Below are 22,871 nucleotides of genomic sequence, written 5' to 3' on the forward strand. Positions count from 1 at the left end.
AGGAAAAAAGAACCACTTTGATTCAAATCTAGTCAAGATCACAATCTAGGTCTAGGTCAAAATCTAAATCAAAGTCTTAGATACTAGTGTTAAGTCAAATGGATAAATCTTGATATTTTGGGGCATGTATCATTCATTTACTCATGGTTTTGTTTACTTAAATTATCAGGAATACAGTGTTGCAACAATGCTTCGTGGCAGTTTTCCCTGTACTGGGCAAATGGTTATAATTAAAATGATACTAACCCTTTATCCGATATGTCATTTGCAAAGATCTTCTACCATTCCATCGGTTGGTTGCCTTTTAGTTTTCCTGAGGGTTTCCTTTGCTGTGCAGAAGCTTTTTATCTTGATGAGATCCCAATAGTTCATTTTTAGTTTTGTTTTCCTTGCGTTTTGGAGACATGTCAAGTAAGAAGTTGCTGTTACATCAAAGAGGTTGCTGCCTTTATTCTCCTCTAGGATTTTGATAGTTTCCTGTCTTACATGTAGGTCTTTCATCCTTTTTGAATTTGTGTATGGTGTGGGAAAGTGGTCTAGTTTCATTCTTATGCATGTCTCCAGTTTTCCCATCACCATTCGCTAAAGAAGCTGTCTTTTTTTTTTTTTTTACATTGGATATTCTTTCCTGCTTTGTCAAAGATTAGTTGGCCATACATTTGTGAGTCCGTTTCTGGGTTTTCTGTTCTGCTCCTCTGGTCTATGTGTCTGGTTTTTTGTGCCAGTACCATACTGTCTTAATGATTACAGCTTTGTAATATAGTTTGAAGTCCAGAATTATGATGCCTCCAGTTTTGGTTTTCTTTTTCAACATGACTTCAGCAATTCAGGGTCTTTACTGGTTCCATACAAATTTTAGAATTGTTTGTTCTAGCTCTGTGAAGAATGCTGATGGTATCTTGAGAGGGATTGCATTGAATATATAGATTGTGTTGGGTAGTATCAACATTTTAACAATATTTTTTCTTCTAATCCATGAACATAGAATTTTCTCCCATTTCCTTGTGTCTTCTTCAATTTCTTTCATACCTGTTCTATAGTTTTCAGTGTACAGATCTTTTACCTCTTTGGTTAGGTTTATTCCTGTGGTTTTTGGTGCAGTTATAAATGGGACTGTTTTCTTGATTTCTCTTTCTGCTGCTTCATTATTGATGTATAGAAATGCAACAGATTTCTGCATGTTGCTTTTATATTCTGCAGCTTTGCTGAATTCACGTATCAGTTCTAGCAATTTTTTGGTGGAGTCTTTCAGTTTTCCATATAGAGAATCATGTCTGCAAATAGTGGAAGTTTGACTTCTTCCTTGCCAATTTGTATGCCTTTTATTTATTTTATTTTATTTATTTTTATTTTTATTTTTGTTGTTGTTGTTGTTGTTGTTGTTGTTGTTGTTGTTGTTGTCTGATTACTAAGGCTAGGACTTCTAGTACTATTTTGAACAAGAGTGGTGAGAGTGGACATCCCTGCTGTGTTCCTGATCTTAGGGGGAAAGTTCTCAGCTTTTCCCCATTGAGGATGATATTAGCTCTGGGTCTTTCATATATGGTCTTTATGATGTTGTTGAGGTATGTTTCTTCTATCCCTACATTCTTGAGGATTTTTATCAAGAAAGGATGCTGTATTTCGACAAATGTTTTTTCTGCATCTACTGAGAGGATCATGTGGTTCTTATCCTTTCTTTTGTCAGTGTCCTGTATCACGTTAATTGATGTGCAGATATTGAACCATCCTGTAGCCCAGGAAAAAAATCCCACTTGATTGTGGTGAATAATTCTTTTATGTATTGTTGGATTCGATTTGCTACTGTTTTGTTGAGAATTTTTGCATTCATGGTCATCAGGAAAATTGGTCTGTAATTCTCCTTCTTAGTGGGGTCTTTGTCTGGTTTTGGAATCAAGGTGATGCTGACCTCATAGAATGAGTTTGGAAGTTTTCCTTCCATTTCTGTATTTTGGAACAGTTTGAGAAGAATAGGTATTAACTCTTCTTGACTGGTAGAATTCCCCCTGGGAAGCCATCCAGCCCTGGGCTCTTGTTTGTTGGAAGACTTTTTTTTATTACTGATTGAATTTCTTTACTGGTTATAGGTCTGTTCAGTTTTCCCTTTCTTCTTAGGTTATGTGTTTCTAGGAATTTATCCATTTCTTCCAGATTGCCCAATTTGTTAGGGTATAATTGTTCATAATATAATAGTTTGTATTTCTGTGTTGTTGGTTGTGATCACTACTCTTTCATTCATGGTTTTACTTATTTGGGTCTTTTCCTTTTTATTTTTGATAAGTCTGGCCAGGTATTTATCAATTTTGTTTATTCTTTCAAAGAACCAGCTTTTAGTTTCATTGATCTGTTCTCCTGTTGTTTTGATTTTGATATCATTGATTTCTGCTCTAATCTTTATTATTTCCTGTCTTCTGCTGACTTTGGGCTTTATTTGCAGGGTTTTTTTTGTTTTGGTTTGTTTTTCCCCAGATCCTTTAGGTTTAAAGTTAGATTGTGTATTTGAGACATTTCTTCCTTCTTAGGAAGGTCTGGATTGTTATATACTTTACTCTTTTAACTGCCTTTTCTGCATCCCAGAAGTTGGGATTGTCATGTTTTCATTTTCATCAGTTTTCATGTACTTTTTAATTTCCTCTTTAATTTCTTGGTTAACCAGTTCATTCTTTAATAGGATGTTCTTTAACCTCCAAGTATTTTTTATCTTTCCACATTTTTGTTTTTTGTGGTTGATTCCAAGTTTCATAGCATTATGGTCTGACAGTATGCATGATATGATCTTTGTACATATTGAGGGCTGATTTGTGACCCAGTATGTGATCTATTCTAGAGAATGTTCCTTGTACACTCAAGAAAATGTGTATTCTCCTTTAGGATGAAATGTTCTGAATATATCTGTTAAGTCCATCAGGTCCAGTGTGTCATTCAAAGCCATTGTTTCCTTGTTGATTTCCTGCTTAGATGATCTGTTCTCTGATGTAAGTGGAGTGTTAAAGTCCCCTACTATTATTGTATTATTATCAATGAGTTTCATTATGTTTATTATTAATTGATTTAATTGATTTATATATTTGCATGCTCTCAAGTTGGGAGCATAAATATTTATAATTGCTAGATCTTCTTGATGGAGAGACCCCTTAATTGTGATATAATACACTTCTTCATCTCTTTTTACAGCCTTTGTTTTAAAATCTAGTTAGTCTGATATTAAGTATGGGTACTCTTGCTTACTTTTGATATCCCTTAGCATGATAGACGGTTCTCCATCCCCTCATTTTCAATCTGCAAGTGTCTTTAGATCTAAAATGAGTCTTTTATTGGCAGCATATAGATGGATCCTGGTTTTTTTTATGCATTTTGATACCCTATGTCTTTTGATTGGAGCATTTAGTCCATTTACATTCAGAGTGATTATTGAAAGATTTGAATTTAGTGCCATTGCATTGCCTGTAGAGTTGAAGTTTCTGGTGATCCTCTCTGGTCCTTTCTAGTATTTGTTTCTTCTGATCTTGTTTTGTTTTGTCTTTCTCTGTTTAAAGAGTCCCTTAAAATGTCTTGCAAGGCTAGTTTAGTGGTCATAAACTCCTTTAGTTTTTGTTAGTCTCGGGAAACTGTTTCTCTCTCCTTCCATTCTGAATGACAGCCTTGCTGGATTAAGAATTCTTGGCTGCATATTTTTTGATTCAGCATGTTGAATATATCTAGCCACTCCTTTCTGACCTACCAAATTTCTTTGGACAGATCTACTGCATACCTGATCTGTCTTCCCTTGTAGGTTAAGGACTTTTTTCCCGAACCTTACTGCTTTCATGACTCCTTCCTTGTCTGTCTATTTTGTGAGTTTGACCATGATATGCCTTGGCAATGATCAGCTTTTGTTGAATTTAATGGGAGTTCTCTGCTTCTTGGATTTTGATGTCTGGGTCCATCCCCACATTAGAGAAGTTTTCAGTTGTAATTTGCTCACATAAACTTTCTGTCCCTTTTTCTCTCTCTTCATCTTCTGGGACTCCTATGATACGAATGTTAATCCTCTTTAATAAATCACTGAGTTCTTTAAGTCTTGTATAATGATCCTTCTGCCTTTGTCTCACACTTCTTTTCAGCTTCATTTTTTCCCCATAATTTTTCCTTCTGTATCACTGATTTGCTGCTCTGCTTCATCCATCCTCGCCATCATGGCATCCATTCAAGATTGTGCCTTGGTTATAGCATCTTCCGATTTCAGCCTGACAAGATTTTAGCTCTTTTTATCTCTGCAGAAAGGGATTTTTCCTGTGTCTTCTATGCCTTTTTCAACCCCAGCTTGTTCCTATAATTTTGGGGGGGTGGGGTTAATGTTTATTTTTGGGAGAGAAAGAGAGACAGTGTGAGCAGGGAAGGTGCAGAGAGAGAGGAAGACATAGAATCTGAAGCAAGCTCCAGGCTCTGAGCTGTCAGCACAGAGCCCAATATGGGGCTGGAACTCAACAAACTATGATATCATGACCTGAGCTGAAATCAGACACTTAACTGACCAAGCCACCTAGGCACTCTTAGGTTTTTTTTTAATATTTTATTTATTTTAGGGGAGAGTCCAAGTGGGGAAAGGGCAGAGAGAGGGGGACAGAGGATCTGAAGCAGGCTCTACACTGACAGGCTGACAGCAGTGAGCCCAATATGGGGCTTGAACTCATGAACTGCGAGATCATGACCTGAGCTGAAGTCAGACGCTTAACAGACTGAGCCACCCAGGTACCCCATAATTGTGCTTTTAAATTCTAGTTCATACATCTTACTTATATCTGTGTCAATTAAATCCCTGGCTGTCATTTCTTCCTGCTCTTCTTTTCTGGATGAAGTCTTCTATGTTGTCATTTTGGAGAAAGAAAAAAAATTAATAAAGTAAAATAATAAGTAAAAATCAGGGGCGCCTGGGTGGCCCAGTTGGTTAGGCATCTGACATTGGCTCAGGTCATGATCTCAGGGTTTGTGAGTTCAAGCCCCGTGTCGGGGTCTGTGCTGACAGCTCAGAGCCTGGAGCCTCCTTTGGATTCTGTGTCTCCCTCTCTCTCTCTCTGTCTCTCCCCCACTTGTGTGCTTGCTCTCTCTCTCAAAAGTAAAATATACATTAAAAAAATATTAAAAAATATTAAAAATTAAAACAAAATGAAAAAACTTCAATAAATGAAGTTAGATCTTAGGTGTGTTTCAGTCTGCTTGTTAAGAGAGAGGCTTGATAGAGAAAAGAGAGAAAAGAAAAAAATAAATAAATTTTTAATAAAATAAAATAGAATAGAATAAAAATGTTCTTTATCTAAGAAATAGAAAGAAAAAAACTATAAACAAAAACAGAAGCAAAGAAAATGAACAAATAAAAGGAAACCCAAATAAAGCTAGATCCAGTTTCCCCTAGAGCTGAAACACCCCTAGAGCTGCAGCACCCTATGATCTGTAGACTAAACAGGTGGAAGGGATTTGTCCTGGTCTTCTCTGGGAGGGGCCTGCTGTGCTGATTCTCAGGGGGACTTGTTTCAGTGGAAATGTGGCTCCAAAGTGCAGATGAGTGGGACTTGGTGTAAGCAACTCTGGCCTCCACTAGGTGGCTCTGTGTTTCCCTCTGAAGTCTGACCATGCTGGTGGGCTTGGGGAGGGTGGGTAAGGGAAGATGCCCTTTCCTTACCCTGGGAGGGCAACGCTTGGCTGCCTCTGTTCAGGATAGCCTTCATTTCTTTCTTGAGCTGGAACTTGGACTGTGATCTTGAACTGGATTTGATCTTGAAAAGATCGATGGCAGCGTTTGAATTTTATGATTGTCAGAATGGCTTCTGCTACACTTTGGTCTTCCAGCTGGTCTGTTTCCAAGGCTATAAATACTTCTATAGTTGTAATCAAACTACCAGTTTCTTGATCTTTCATAACTTCTCCTAGAGCATCTATATTGTATCTGTCATAATCGTTGTAGTGTGAAGAACTATACACATTCCTCCCTTCCTTGGTTTTCATTTAATTTGGAGTCTTCTGATCCCTCTGTGCAAACTGTATTTCATTTTGGCATCCATAAATACATTTTCTATCCAAATTACGTAATAAAGCATCTTCAGTGTCACACATCCTTGGTTGAACATAAACAAATCCTCTTGGATAGCAGGTATAAAAATCAAGTGGAGCATACACATGAACTATAGGACCATAATGACCAAATTCCCATTGTAAACCTTCAGTCTGATATTGTGGGCCACATTCCTTACAAACAGAGATGGGGTTGGGAGGGAGGGGTGTGCACAGGTAGCGTGATATGACAGCAACATGAGTCTGGGCAGGGGCATTAATGGGCTCAGTAAACTGTCCACAGATCCTCAGACACTCTCAGCCAAAGGGATCCACTGTGACAGCCTTCTGTAAGTTATACTTAATTTTAAAAGAGGGAAAAACTGAAAATTTAAAAATCTTGAAAACAGAGTATCATCATTTAGTAAGCACAGCCAATTGCTTACCTTTTTCAAATACATATCTTTGTGTAATATTTTGTGTAGGACATTTCCAGCTATGAAAGTCACTAAATCCAAGTATCTAAACAAAATGAACATTCAGACCTTCAAATCACTGTTATTTCAATTTAAAAACATTTTTTGTTCTGCTAAATGTCAAACTTAGAAAACTTATATTAAGGTGAAACCTCATAAGCCAAGACCCCTGGCCCCCATTGGACATGTCTCATGAGGACATGCATTTGCTATTGTGTTAAGATGATATTGTTGTTTTTTTTTTAACTTTAGCATAACCTAGCATATTTAAACTAATAAAATAATTTTTATTTCCTTTGTACATTCTCCTTTTCTGTTTTTCTTATTTTTAATGCATGGAATATATAATATGCATCTATATGTATAAATTATGTTTTATACATTTATGTTATTTGTTTTAAACAATATAATTATTTATTAACATAGTGGCACATAGTTTTATATATCAGAGGTTATGAATCACACATTATAATCTTATATCAAGAGGGTTCAAATTTATTTTACTTATAACTTGGATAATCAATAAGTTTGAAGACTGTGCCTCTTGATGGCAGGTACCATGCCTTAGTCCCACTGGGGTCCCCACCATGGGAAGTCCCTTTACATAGTGGATTCTCAACATATGTTTGAACAAATGAGTATTTTAGTAAATGAATGGTTTCCCAGTATGAGAATTATACTAGGTCTTAACATTTTTTCCTGATAAGAAAACATTTCAAACAGGTAGCATTTGTGTTTTCAGATGCCTGTACAAATGTAAGTGACACCTTTTGTGTACACTGCTTTAGAAAGAGCATGAGAGAGGACCTGGTAACACAGTAAGTCATAATTGTACAAATGGAAACATGTAGGTTGCCCCATTTTTGTCATTTTTAAGCTTGTAGCATTGAAAATGAAATACCAAACATCATTTTGCTTTGGGTCATATTGAAAACTTGATGAATTTGTTAAGATACTGCATTTTGGTCCATTTTTAAATAAAAATAACTTACAGTTTAACTGTTATTTTTACATACATGATCACATTTTATCCTTCCAACAACCTCATTGGAGTAAGATTTTATTTTCCCCATTTGGCTGATTTTTAAAATTTGAAGAATCAGAAAAGGAATCAGACTTGTTCAAGATACTAGACTTAGGACCTCAGCCTGTTCTTCTGTCTCTAAATTCTAACTTTATCATTCTTATTGGAGAAGTATATAGGGTATAGGAGACCAGAGAGATAACAATACTATATAATTTTGCACATCCTAATATTTTGTAAATAATTGGATTAAAAAAGCACTTTGTGCCTTTCTCTGTCCGAGGTACCCCTAACAAGGTACGAAGAGGGAGAGCTGCCACTTTCCCTGAATGAGGGCTCATAGGCTTTGGTCTCATAGTCCTACTCCAGCTGAAGAAACAAGTGGCGGCTTGCTAAAAGGACAGTATGTGTATTTAGTTTTCCTTTTTCTGTGAAAAACAGTGACTTATACTGGATCATTTCAATGTATGATAGAATTATAAATGTTACTATAATGAAAGATAAAAATATCAAGAAGAATAAAGAGGTTACTTTTGTTTTTGGATAAAACTGTACCAGAATCTTCCCTATGCAATAAATTTGGTAGAGTAATAAAAGGAAGCATTGATTTTGAAGATGGAAGAGCAACTGCATAATTGTTAATAATAACTTCAAGAGAAAAAATAACTTAGAATTCAGATATTGGAAAGAAATTTTGTTGCAGAGTCAGAGAAACAAAATCCTAGCAATAAAATGAGTTGTTGTTACTACCTTTCCTGCTCCTTCTTGCTACTATTGAGTTCCCGTGCCTTTGTAGTTGATAGTCCTTACAATAAACTTTATATCCAGTGTTATAGATAATGCAAATGTAGGCTAATGTAGGTAAACAGCTTGTCAAAGTCAGATGCTACCATCAAAGCCCTTTCTATCTTGCTATACTGCTTCTTCAATTTCATCATTTCAAACATTTAACAACCAATTGCTTAGTAGTTTTAATTGTCACAGTTAGGCTTAAAAGATACTTATTGAAAGATTTAAAAGATTTTTATCACAAATGGCAAGATTTCATTCTTTTTAAGGCTAATGTTTCACTTAAGGCTGATATTGCATCACATCTTCTTTATCCATTTATTTATCTATGGATATTTAGCTTGCCTCCATATGTTGGCACTGTATATAATGTTACGGTAAACATAGGGATGCATATATCTTTTTATATTAGTGTTTTTGTTTTCTTTGAGTAAATACCCAGTAGTGGAATTACTAGATCATATGGTATTTCTGTTTTTAGTTTTTTTGAGGACCTCCATAACTGTTTTGCACAGTGGCTGCACGAATTTACATTCCCACTAATAGTGCACAAGGGTTCCCTTTTCTCTACATCCTTACAAACACTTGTTATTTCTTGTCTTTTTGATACTAGTTGTTGTGGCTGGTGTGAGGTGACAATACGGATGGACCTAGAAGATATTATGCTAAGTAAAATTAGTCAGACACAGAAAGACAAATACCATACAATTTTGCTTTTATGTGGAATCTAAAAACCAACAAAAAAACAGAAACAGACCCATAAAGAGGAAAAACTATTATTTACCAAAAGGTTAAGGAATAGGAGGATGGACAAAGTGAGCAAAGGGGAGTGGGAGGTGTAGGCTTCCAGTTATGGCATGAATAAGTCACCGTTGAAAGATACAACATAGGGAATACAGTCAATGGTAGTGTAATAGTGTTGTGTGGTGATCGGTGGTTAGGTACACTTATGAGCATAGCATAATATTTAGAGTTGTTAAATCACTATGTTGTACACCTGAAACTAATGTAACATTTTTATCAACCATGTCTCATTAAAAAATTTTTTTTAATGTTCATTTTTTTTTTTTTTTTTTAATTTTTTTTTTTTTTCAACGTTTATTTATTTTTGGGACAGAGAGAGGCAGAGCATGAACGGGGGAGGGGCAGAGAGAGAGGGAGACACAGAATCGGAAACAGGCTCCAGGCTCTGAGCCATCAGCCCAGAGCCTGACGCGGGGCTCTAACTCACGGACCGCGAGATCGTGACCTGGCTGAAGTCGGACGCTTAACCGACTGCGCCACCCAGGCGCCCCTAATGTTCATTTATTTTTTAGAGAGAGAGAGACAGAATGCGAGCAGGGGAGGGGCAGAGAGAGAGGGAGACACAGAATTCAAAGCAAGCTCCAGGCTCTGAGCGGTCAGCACAGAGCCTGACACAGGGCTTGAACTCGTGAACAGTAAGATCATGACCTGGACCTGAGCCGATGCCGGATGCTCAACCCACTGAGCCACCCAGGCCGAGACCAAATGTTGAGAATACGGACTTTATGTTATTACTTCTTTGCTGTGCTCCACAGTGGTGATTCCACTGATAGGGATACAATAGCTGCTCCATAACATGGATAGTACCACTCTGCATTTTCATACCATCTACAGTGGACCAGACAGTGGTAGAGCACTTTCTGTGTGTTCATTCACTGAATCACAGAGGCCCACACAGCTAACTAGGGAAGGCAGGATTCTAACCCAACCAGTCAGGCTCTAGTGCCATGTTCTTCAGCCTGGCTTCTCTCATAACCATTTTATTAGTTGTGATTTAATTGATGTCATCTTTGTTTAAAAAAAAACAACAACTTGAGACTTTGAAATTAAAGTCACTACAGACTTGTTTATGAAATGTTATATACAAATGTAATAAAACGTTGCAAGTGTAAAACAAAATGCATTCCTTTGCATAGATAGAATGAATCTTGTCTCTTTGACTTTGCTAATTGAAGTACTTTCTAATGAAAAAAATATTTTCTGCCAGAACGCTAAATTGAAACAAATGAGTTTGTTTTATCAACTGATGTTAAATTGATTAAATGTCTACCTTTAGGTCTGAAATTCAGTATATCATGTTTCAAATGATGAAACTGATATTCTCTGTTAAATGTATGAGGTGATCTGTAATATTTATGGTAGTGTAACTCATAATTTGTTTTACCCATCAGACTTTAACTTTGGAATGGGAGATGTTGTGATACCCTTGCTCATTTTTGAGTCTTGAAAGACATTTGTCTATGATGTATATGAATGCTAAACTATTAATAAATAGAAATCTTTTCTTAAAAATGGAAAACATAAGCCTTGAAATAATTTTATTGTTATTTTCACTGCTGGCAATGTTTTCTCTTTTCATGAGACAAAGTTTTCCTCTTCTTATTTAAAAGATAGGAGATCATGGGGCGCCTGGGTGGCTAACTTGGTTAAGTGCCCCACTCTTGGTTTCAGCTCAGGTCATGATCTCACACTTTCGTGAGTTTGAGCCCTGCATTGGGCTCTGCACTGGCAGCACAGAGCCTTCTTGGGAACCTCTCTCTCCCCTTCTTTCTGCCCCTCCCTCTCTCTTTTTCTCTCTCAAAAGAAATAGACTTTAAAAATAAAATAAAATATAGAAGATCATATTAATTAAAGCCAAAAAAAGATTCTGATAAAATTGAGAACTGTAGGGGTCGAGGTTATTCACTCAGAGACTACATATGAAGCATATCCTCTCTTCAAGTGTTCACTTTTAAAATCCCCTATATGGCAAAGACATTCTGTCAATTTTGGCAAAGAAATCAACTTAGGAATGAATAAACTAAAACATGAAGACCTGGAACTTAAAACCCTTTCTCTATTCCAGCAAAACTAATTTTATTGCAGAATATTTAGGCCTTTCTGTCTGCCAATACTGATACAGTTCCTGGTTACCTTTTTTTAATAGGCAGTAATTTCAATAATGTGCCTTAAGAGTGTAATTGAATAATTTATTTCAGAAAAAAAAAAAAGTTTTTTCATGTAGTGTTTCAGTTTTACCAAAAAAAGTACATTGTGGGATATTTATAGTATTTTTCAATCTATTTTTATCTATAGACTAGGACTGATAACTGCCTTAGGGCATAGGGGTTAAAAACAGGAAATGTGGTTTATAAAGTAGGTAGTATCTCCAGAGTTTCCAAAGTTTGATTTCTTATAGTACTGACTGAAGAGTATCATGTTTCAAAACAACATTAGGCAGCGTACCTTGAAATCAGTCTGTGTTTAAAGGAGTCGTCTGTCCAATTAAGACAGGAAATGCTTCATGGAAAAGTTTGCGCTCTTGGTATAGGTTCAAGTAGTGTAGCAGTTGTTTTCTGTAATTATACACTGTTCTTTCTCTCCAGCTCTGTTTTAGACAGTCTTTATGTAGTTAGATTGATCATAAGTCTCATGTAAATTTTAGTAAATTTCCTTTGACCTTTGTGTTTTGATTAAAATTTTATTTTAGTGTTTTAATGGAAAGTTTTGTCTTTATCATAGTTGAGGAGCATATATTATAGTTATTAATTATAGTGATTAGAAAATCCAAGTTAAGAAAACAAAAAGGCATGAAAAAGCACGGTTATAATTTTTATGGCCTTGAATGACAGTTTTTCAGAACTGATCAAAACTGAAAACCCTTGACTCAGCAATTCCATTTCTAGGAATATATCATACATAAATTATTCTATGAGAATATAAGGATTGATGTTCACTGCAGAATTATTTATAGTAGTATATAATTGTCTAATATAGGAGAATAAATTATGAATAAATAAAAAAATGAATAAATCATAATAACAGAATAAAACAATTATGGTACATCCATAATATAGGATACAAGGCAGCACTTGAAAATGATAAGGTAAATATATATACACTGGCATGGAAGAATGTTTGTGATATGTTACAAAATGAAGTAAACAAGTTTTACTTGGAATGTGTAGTGTAATCTCATTTTTTAGAGGAAAAAATTATATTCATGGGAAGAGATTTGGAAGACTACATGCCATACTAAGGAGACTGATGGAGAAGTTTATTGGACTTTTATTTGTTATTATGAAAACTTATTCTTCTGTGTTGTTTTAATTCTTTTCAGTGAGCATTTAATGTTTTTCAAAATAAGAAATCAAGAAGAAAGACCTGATTAATCCAAAATGTTCACTATTCTGTTCTTATAAAGACATTCTTTGGAGAAGTCTGCTTAGTGATTTGTCCAAATTACTATTATAAGAGGAGTCAAACCCATTTATGTAACACTTTTTAATTTATAAAACATTTTCCCATACTTGAAAGAATACCTGAAGCTCCAGTTAATTAACTGATTGTCCAGCTAAAATGTAAATCCAAGCCATTCCATACACACCTGTACATTATCTATTATAGGTTATTGCTAGGCATTATTTCATGAGATTGGCCCAAAAGCAACACTAAGATCCTTCCAACATGTCAGGGAATTGTTTTTTTCACAATGGTGCTGAGGATTTCATCAAACAGAGCCCTCTGTTTACCAGTGTGGGTTTTAGTGTTTGCTGAACAATTTTCTTTTGTGCAGTTACTTTCTTGTGCTGTTTTATAGATAATGTAAGCCTCTCTCCCGTGTGCAAGATGGTTTTGTTCTCTTAATTCTGGTAGTGTCCCCATTAGAATGTGAGGAGAGGGGGCTTTATTTTTTATGAATTTGCTCTTATTTTGGTCACTACTATATCTCTAGTGCCTGGAAGAGAGTCTGCCATGTAATAGTAATAGGCACTCAATAAATATTTTTAGTAGTATGCCCATTCCAAAATCAAGTGCCCTCCCTATTTGATTAAAAGAAGAAAATGGCAGGGGCGCCTGGGTGGCTCAGTCGGTTAAGCGTCGGACTTTGGCTCAGGTCATGATCTCGCGGTCCGTGGGTTCGAGCCCCGCATCGGGCTCTGTGCTGACAGCTCAGAGCCTGGAGCCTGTTTCAGATTCTGTGTCCCCCTCTCTCTGACCCTCCCCCGTTCATGCTCTGTCTCTGTCTCAAAAATAAATAAACGTTAAAAAAAAATAAAAAAAAAAAAGAAAATGGCAAATAGAGCAAAAAAAAAGACTTCTTTTCCACTTTCATGTATGAAAATCAAGACCTTCATTGTTGAAGAAGATGGTATGTGGTCCAGGCCCAATTACAGGAAGCTCACCCTGCGAGAAGAAGCCTACAGGTTCTTGCCCAGAGCAGAGATGAGCTTTGTTTTCTCCATGGGGAATTTCCACACTGGGCTACTAGATTAATTGCTAACTGATAGTCTAGATTGATACTGTGTGGGTGGGGACACTTTTTTGGTCAAATAGCATGACACATTTCTAATTTTATATTCACAGAGTAGAGGAGATACATATTATAAATACTTAGAAGTTGTTCTCAGTCCCTTGGAAAGTTGTGGGGGCTTATCTAAATGGGAACCTTTTTAAAAACAATACTTATTACTAAATCATAATAATGTAGCATTTGTAACTCCAAGAAACAGTTTGCCTTATTTTTCTGTGTGCACTATTCACATGGACAGCTCATTTCCTTGTAGTACAGTAAAATGTGGCATTTATGGCCCACTAATGATGAAGCTAAAGCTAAAACCCTGGTTTCCTAACACATTTACTAAATGTTCATTATGTCCTAATATATCTGAGCTCTTTCTGAGTATCAAGCCTATAGTGAGCATTCAAAAATGTTGTTTATTATTTGATTGAAATAGCTGTTTGCTAAGTATATAGCCAGAAAAACAAAGCATATTTGTAAAACTAATGTATTTAGACTTAACAGTATTCTATGCTGCTATACTTAATTGATTCAAACTATATTTTTCAAATGGATCCTGAAAAATTATTTCGAAAGAACTGTTTTTTGTTTTCTTTAACCCTATGAGAAGTAAGAGATGCATGCTTTAGCAGAGTATCTCCTTTACACATAAACTGAGGCATGTACATTTTTAGTGAATGGCTCTAGTACAAAATTATATATTATTTAAAACTTTTCTCAGATGTATTTGTTCACTCATTCATTCACTTATCAATTTATTTAAGAGGGTTAAGGGTGCTTACTAGTGAGCAACACCCACATGGCGTTTGCCTTCTTTTATTTCTGAACTTGTGCTACAGGCCAGCCACTGTGGTAGGTAGTAAGGATACAAAGACGAGGTAAGTGAAGGGTGATGCCCATGCATGTGGAGTTAACAATCTAGCAAGGTAGATAGATATTAATCAGGTCATCTTATAAATCAGTGGAAAGCTGTTACAGTGGGAGGAGAGAGAGCTGGTGCCAAGAGGACATGAGAGGTCTTCCCTAACAATTGCTAGTGTGTTCTATTCAGCCCTTCTTCCCAAACCAGTGCACAGTATGACAAAACAGTTCCACCAAAATTCCAACTTCTAGAGAACTTTGTGTAAACTAGCAAAACAAGAGTATAGTCAAAGACAAATCTCTCCAGTTCCAGCACATCCCAGTAACATTTGGTATTGTATCTGGGCAGTCTGCCTCTGTCTTGTTCTTAAGCTGTTCAGAGATCTCTGGTGCCACTCAAAAGAACTTTACCTACAATTAGGATATGCTGCAGCCTGGTGACAGTCATGATGTGTTAGAATGTCCAATCTTCAGGGGCACCTGGGTGGCTCAGTCGGTTAAGCATCTGACTTGGGCTCAAGTCATGATCCCATGGTTCATGGGTTCGAGCCCCGCATCGGGCTCTGTGCTAACAGTTCAGAGCCTGGAGCCTGCCTCAGATTCTGTGTCTCCTTCTCTCTCTACCCCTCCCCCACTTGTGCTCTGTCTCTCAAAAATAAACATTTAAAAAAAAAAGAATGTCCAATCTTCTCAGAAAGAAGTGTGTTTCAGAAAAAGAAATTGGTGTACTTTTTCTAGTTATCATACCTATTACCCAACTATTTATGTCTTTGTTAAAAAAAAAATGTACCTGAAATGTGTGTACTGTTCTGTAATCTACAAAGTGCTCCCTACCATGGAGATAAGTTCTCTTAGGGTGGGGCCATTTCTGTTTTGCTCTCTTTTGTACACCATCACCTGTCAGTGCCTAGCACATAATAGATACACAAAAAATATTTAAAGAATAAGGGAATAAATAAATATATATCACATTTTTGTAACAGCTCTGATAGCAAAACAGACATTGTAATGTCTACATTTTGTAAAGTAGGCAGTTGTCTAAAAGGTGAACTGATCTTTGTCTAGGGTCATATCATTATGTATAGATAAGCCAGGACTTTGATCCCAAGTCTTCTGGCTTCACATTGAGTATTCTTTCTGTTACCTCAATGAACTTAAAAGTCATCATCAACCATTAATGTTAATAATCTTAAAATTAGAATAAAGTGTAGTTGGAAGGAAACATATACCACCAAAATCAACTACAAAATGGTCCCTTTGTGATAGACATGGAACTTTTGAAAATAGTACCATAACCTAAAATAAAATCCTGGTCCTGTCTCCAGGTACCATGACCATGGTCCCTTTAAACCCTGCCATCCACTTCAAGGCCTCAGCCAATTTAATAACAAAATTTATGTACAACTCTTCTCTGATGGCTCTAGGATCTTTCTTGGCATCCTTACTACCTCTTTCTTGCTTTATAAATCTAACCTGTTCCATTCAAGGAAGTTAGCTCAGCTGTTAGTGGGAAGACCCAATTTTACATTCTCCAAAACCCAAATCTGTTCTCTTTCAACTCTGAGTAATTGTATTTCTCTCCTTTTGTCATGATCTCTATGTACTTTCCTCTTTGAGGTCAGAAAAGAGCAAATTGATCAGTCTAGCCACCCAAAAGAAGATTGCTACCTTCTGTCACCTGTGTTTTGATGGGGTCCTTTGACATAGTGCCACATGAGCAAGTGAGGCAACCTCTGGCATCCTGCCACTGTTATAGGCTTTTTTTTGGGGGGGGGGGGTACAGATCTTTGAAAGAATTGACATCCTCCTACAGCTAGAATTGGAGCAACACTTTTTAAAAATTTATTTATTTTGAGAAAGAGAGAGAAAGAGGTAGAGGGAAAGAGAGAATCCCACGCAGACTCTACACTGTCAGTGTAAAGTCTGACATGGGTCTTGATCTCATGAACTGTGAGATCATGACCTGAGCCAAAATCAAGAGTTGGGCACTAAACGGGCTGAGATCATGACCTAAGCTGAAGTTAGACACTCAACCAACTGAGCCAGAAAACTCAAAAAGCAGTTAAAACCAAGGGGTTAATCTATGTTTAGTTTTTTAGAAACACATCTGAAAGGCTCAGTGTAGACCCCTGAGTGAGTAGGGTAGGTACTAGGTTGGCTAGTGTGTAGGGTGTGATACTGGTTTTGTTTCTCCTTAGGCTGATAACTGGCTATTGAGTGGAATAAAGAGAAAGGAATTGAAATTCTTAACTAGGAAGATCACAGAGATCTTACCTGTTTCATGTTTGTGAACCTTCAGACCTCAGTCTCTAGACACGGACGCTGTCTAGTCTCTAGGTCCAGTGCCCTTCCTCCACCCCTCCCAAATACTATTCTTTAACCTTTCAAGAACTTGGCAAAAAGGAAATCACAAGTAAATGTTTCACAAATTAGTATAAAACAAAGATTTTGTTTTACAGTATAAAACCCTTTCATACTACGGATTTGCTACATACAACTTAAAACACCTATATGAACACTAGTACATTAGGGTAAAACGTAACAGCTAAGCACTTTGGGGTCTTACACATACTGGGGATATACACATATTCTACTTGAAAGACCTAATGTCTCACTAAATCTGATGTGTGCCTATCAGAGTCCACCATGAGGTAGAATCTCAACAAATTGATGTTAAATGAATGAATGAGAACTTTTAGCCATTCCCTTAGAACTAACAACAATTTCAGCCCAATATGCAGTAAAAAATACTTATCTCTGTATTTAACACAATGGGTAGCTTTTTAGAGAGAGACAATCATTTATTTTCATATTTTTAAAATTTTTAAGTTCTTAACACCAGCATATACATTGCTTTGGAAGGTTACAATAATATTTCACAAATCTCCTCCTCTAAGTTAGCATGTATTTTTCATATGCGTTCAATTTAATGTTATCTTTTTGAACCCTTACTGACCTGACATGTGGTTTGATCAGGAATTCTCTTTCTGTTCATCCCTAGGGACAGAAAATTTTTCCTCCCTTTTCCCTCCAACATTACCACTTATTCCTTGAAGCAGTTGTTGTTTTATTTTTTGGTGGGGGGGGAGTATTATTTCATTTTCTCTATTCAAAAAAAAGTAAGTCTCCAAGAAATACAGGTTCTTGTTTTTGTTTGGTTTTTTTTTTTTCTCAATTTGTTACGGTTGAGGCTGTGTGTTCCTTTTAGCATACTATCCTTGTGAAACCTGTGGTCAACCTAAAACAGGAAGCTTGATTTTGTTTTCATATTTTTTTTATTAACAGCAATATAGTTCTGATGGTGGAAAGTGTCCTGTGATTTTATTCTTATTATTCACAGCTTTGCCTTTAGAATTATATTGAGTAATTTAGATTTATGTCTTTTACAGGGTATTTTATTAGTAATGCTCCAGTCTGATGGGTTCTTGCCAGGAAATGTTTTTCCTATCAGGGTCAGAGTGGGAGTTGAGTTGATAGCATGTGACACTGGCTTGCTTTATTCTAAGTTTAATTTTCTGCTTTTTAGTCAGCATTCTGACCCCACGTTTACATTGAAGAATTTTAGAAGTTAAAAATTGCCCTCACATTTCTAGTCATCACTGCTGGAACATTTCTAGCACCCAACCTCTTGACATTTGTTCATATGCATTGACAGGATCCTGGTTTTCACCAAGAGCAGAGACTGTTGAATTTCTTTTTTATTTTTAATTTTTTTTAATGTTTTTAGTATTTATTTTTGAGAGAGAGAGAGAGAGAGAGACAAAGTGCAAGCGAGGGAGGGGCAAAGAGACGGAGAGACACAGAATCCAAAGCAGGCACCGGGCTCTGAGCTGTCAGCACAGAGCCCAACAGGGGGCTCAAATCCACGAACTGCAAGATCATGACCTAAGCTGAAGTCGGACACTCAACCAACTGAGCCACCCAGGCGTCCTGAAACTGTTGAATTTCTTAAGTTCCTTATATCATCATTGGCCTAAGATTATGCTTCTATTTTTAGTAACTATATACATGGCGTGTATGTGTGTGTCTGTCTGTCTCTCTCTATCTATAGAGATAGAGAGAGACAGACAGACAGACAGAGAGATATACGAGCTAGTCTTTTACAGGGTTGCAATTTAAAAATTCTTGACCTGAGCACAGTGATTATGAACTCAGGAACCAGAGAGCCCTTCCCTGCTTTCCTCCACTCACTTTGAAAGAACTATCCAGAGAGCAAGGAACAAGATGAGGCATACTGACTGAGGTGATCATAGTCATCAGAGACAAATGTCACACCCAGGTCTCCCTGTTGCTCTGACTGTAGCAGGTAAACAATCCAAGGGAACAACTCTGTGGTATGCCTTTCCTCTTAGAGGAAGAAAGCGTTTCTGGTCTTGAGCACAAGGTAGTTTATTTCACTTTCACTTATAATAGGTTCCTTATATTTTCCTCGCTTACCTCCCAGATAAGACTTGTTACCTTGCAGTTAGTTAATTTCAACTAATTTCTGGATTATATTTGTTTACTCTTCAACAGATTTCTTAATTTTTCCACCAGAAAAATAGAATACCTGAACCTCTCCATATTCCAAAGTATATATAAATTGGCTTCTTAAAAGAAAAATAGTGTGCCTATTTAAAACTATAGCATATGACAGAATCAAAAACTAGTTATATGTTTAGAATCTAAAACTGTCAATTCAGAAAGTTGGTTATAGTTCTTGGCTTTTAAATTCTCAACCTTTCTAAATCATCAGTAGCTTAGATGACATAATGGGAAAAGACTCTCCTTAACACTGTAACATTGTTACTGTTAACATCCATGATTTTACAATAGAGAATTTTCTTTGTTTTGGTATGAAAGGAATTCTCAATATTTGCGATTAATTCTAGAAGGCATTCTGAAATAATATTCCACTCCAAGTAAAAATAATTTCTTTGGAATTAAAGTAAACCAGCTTCTTGTTTTCACATTTTTTTTCTTGCAAAATAATGATAATTGAAAGTTCTTAATGAGCCCTGTGGCTACCTGGACCAATCACATGCATTATTTCCTATAATCCTCACTACAAGCCTGCAAGATAGGTACTGTTCTTACACTTTTTAATGGGAGAGAAACCTGGGCTCCCAGTTTTCTTGCCGAAAGTCATAGTTTGTAGGCAACAAAACTGACTTCAGACTCCTGCACTACTAAATCTTGCACACACCTGCTATTGAGTGCCTACTTTTGAGTGAAGTAGTATTTGTTAATTCTTTACTGTCCTTAAATCTTGTATTTTGACTAACCTTTAACTTGCTTTACAAAATCAGATTGTGATTTTTGTCAGACATTTCTCCCAGAAGTAATTTTTTAAGATCAAAATAGCCTGCATAAGTTAACTTTTACCTTTGGAAGTAAAATGTTATAATAGATATGTAGCTTCTATAAGCTTTAGTAAATATCTTCCTTTTGTCTTTTCTTTTTTGATCTGCTAATGTATGTGTGTACCAGGTAGGTGAGCGCGTGCACACACACACACAAATGAAGAAACATGTATATAAAGAAACTGAAGGACAGTTTTAAATTTCAGTTTTGAAGCAGACTGACCATCAGTTACAGAGAAACAATGAAAGAAAATGTTTAACTTTTTTTTTAACCTGAACAAAAATAGTCCTTAATACCATTTGGTTCTCAAAGGAAATAGACAGTGATAGTGTTACTTTCTGTTTCTCCTTAGAAAACTCTAAGGCAGTAGTACAGTGCCGTCAAGGGAGGTGGGTAGCTTTTTTCCATTAAATGCCTTTTTTTCCCTCCCTCTTCTTGATTTCAGGTGTCAGAAACTATTTAAAAGAAGCATTGGTGAATATAATTGCTGTGCACGCAGAGGTAAGCTGTCATTAGATGTTCTTAAGAAATATGGGTAACTGGAAAACAACACAAAGAGGCAAATTTGATGGTTTTTCTGGTAGTCTTTTTTCCCTTCAGAATATATCTTGGGTATAAATAAAACACAACTCTAATACATGCACACACACGCATGTGCTTTTACTATGAGAGTTTTTTTTTTTTTCTGAAATTGTGTTTAAAACTAAATCCATTAATGTTCAAAAGGTAAGGAGAAGAGAGATTGTTTTTTTCACCTTGGTTTGGAAGAAATATTAAATCCCTTATCTTGCAAAATTCATTAACCTCTTTTTAACCAGAATACAAATAAGCTTTGGTGTCTTATTCACGTGGCAATGTGTTCTTACATAGTGGCTGGGAATCCAGAAAACTAGACTTGTTAGAAAGATAGGCTAAAAGGGCAGGCCGAGGTTAGGAAGCAGGTGCATGGTTTCCTATCAGTGACTGACTTAGGTACATGTGGATGTCGATGCTTCTGGTTCATGCTAAAACTTGCCCTCACTTGAAGCATTATCATCTTAAGCTTTACGTTAACATCCTTTGTTAACGTCCTTCTTAGAAGGACTCTTCTAAGGAACATCAAAAGAGGCACAGCTACCACCATTATCACCACTATGACTATGAATTCTATAATTTCACAATCCATTACTCACTGCTTTGCCAGTACTTTCAGAGTGGTTATGGCTCATACACAGATTGGTGACCAGATAAAATAAGGCCCACAAAGATGTTATCATTAGATAATTTCCACTGTTGCTTGAGTGCCTTTTAAGCTGCATGCATCTGATGTAGGTGTATTTAGTTTATACCACTGTCTTCATCAAAAAAGTATCAGAGGTTGTCAAGATAAACTGGAAAACATGGATAATCAAGGCTAAAGCAAAAGAGTAACCAAAGGAAACAGAGAATGCTATCTTGTTCCTGAATTTGTCTCTAAGTTTGAAGCAGCTAGAGCACAAAGAGAAACATAGTATGTTATGTTTTCATTTCTTAGTAAAGGAAAACATACACATTCTTCTATGGAAGTATTATATATATGATTTAACTCCAGCAAGAATTTATCACATACATTTTTAATGGTTTTATCATCAAAGATATACAAATGCTTTTTTGTTATGTTAGCTTCCAATAAAATTAGAGTATAAATTAAATCATCACTCAGTGAAAGCATTTCTGTGGTAGATGAACAGGTGGTAGTCAGAGGAATTGCAAAATATGTATGCCTTTTAGTGATGACAGTAATTCCTAAAGAAGCAGCTTTTATTAATGTCCACTATAAGTAACCATGATTTATATGAGGTTTTTCAAACCCCCTTCTAATTTATCCCAGTGACTGGAAGTAGAATTTCATTCATAATGTTTATTTACTATTTCCCACGTGATCTTAACTTGACAAATTTATAAATCAACATAGTAAAATGTTTCACCACATTTTCAAATATAATAGTTCTTATTCTGAAAATACCAAGATTCAAAATTTAAAAATAATCTTTTTTGTCGAATGAAAGGAAACACATATGAAATTCGGCAAACAATAAAACTGGGGACTTTGTTGTCCAATATGCAATAATGTGCCCAGTTGATACGGTGTTTGTTTCGATCTAAGAAGAGTCTGACCCCATATGTTTTTCTTTTAATTGTGGTAAAAAAACTGACACAGTGTGTTTTTATTTCTATAATTTCATATTTCTAAATTTCTATAATTTTATTTCTATAATTTCTATAATATTTCCTTTTGTGAAAAGGGCAAGAGGAAGATGAAATCTTTGAAACTATTTTTAGTTTGTCAACATCAACAACACCTTTCAAAATTATATTTGCCTATATATTTTTAGAGGATTAGTTTTTGCCATTAATCACTTAGTACAACTGTATCTTCTGTCTGTATCTTCCTTTCATTCATAATTGTGATCCTTTAAAAATATGGCTTAGAAGGCCTGTGAGTTATTTTGTTTTGTGCATCTCTTTGTTTTTAACAAATTCAAGTCAGGAAATGTTCCTATAACACATCATTTGCTCTTACTTTAAACCCTTCCATCAGGTGTTCACTATTTCCAAAGAATTGGTACCTCGAGTTCTATCCAAGGTGGTGGAAGCAGTTTCTGAAGAGCTAAGTCGACTGATGCAGTGTGTTTCATCCTTCAGCAAAAATGGAGCATTACAGGTACCAAAATCATTCAGTTCCATGTTGAACTTTTATTTCATTTAAAACATATAAAATGTATTTGTAGTCATCAATCTTATATACAGACAGGTGTTTGTGAATCTACCAATTGGAGATCTACATCTTCTCTATTGCATAAGCCATACCATACCCATGCATTGTCTACAAATTTTAGAGTTTCTGTTTCTGTAGAGTAGAGCAAGATCTTAACAACTCTTGTGAAATTTTCTGAATGCAGATTCCTTCTAAAGTTATGTGACTTTTTTTTTTTAGTTTGCAGCTGTCTTCACTACATCCAGTTTCACAGGAATTTTTAGCAACTTAACTTTTAATAAATCTTTTCAAACCATTCAGTGCAGTTTT

The 22,871-nt window shown here is 35.9% G+C and overlaps 1 protein-coding gene and 1 pseudogene across 3 annotated transcripts in view; one reads left to right on the plus strand and one right to left on the minus strand.

Annotated features, from left to right (window-relative positions):
• The window catches only part of EXOC2 (exocyst complex component 2), a 285,414-nt gene that overhangs the window by 246,104 nt on the left and 16,439 nt on the right, over positions 1-22,871 (plus strand). For all 3 annotated transcript variants that reach the window (XM_030314971.1, XM_030314969.1, XM_030314970.1), the window contains 2 exons: positions 20,271-20,326; positions 22,386-22,508. In XM_030314971.1, the coding sequence (XP_030170831.1) occupies positions 20,271-20,326; positions 22,386-22,508 (179 nt within the window). The remainder of the gene's footprint in view (positions 1-20,270; positions 20,327-22,385; positions 22,509-22,871) is intronic.
• LOC115514598 lies at positions 5,511-7,883 on the minus strand (annotated as a pseudogene).

Source organism: Lynx canadensis, chromosome B2 (assembly GCF_007474595.2).
Source record: "Lynx canadensis isolate LIC74 chromosome B2, mLynCan4.pri.v2, whole genome shotgun sequence".
Lineage (NCBI taxonomy): Eukaryota > Metazoa > Chordata > Mammalia > Carnivora > Felidae > Lynx > Lynx canadensis.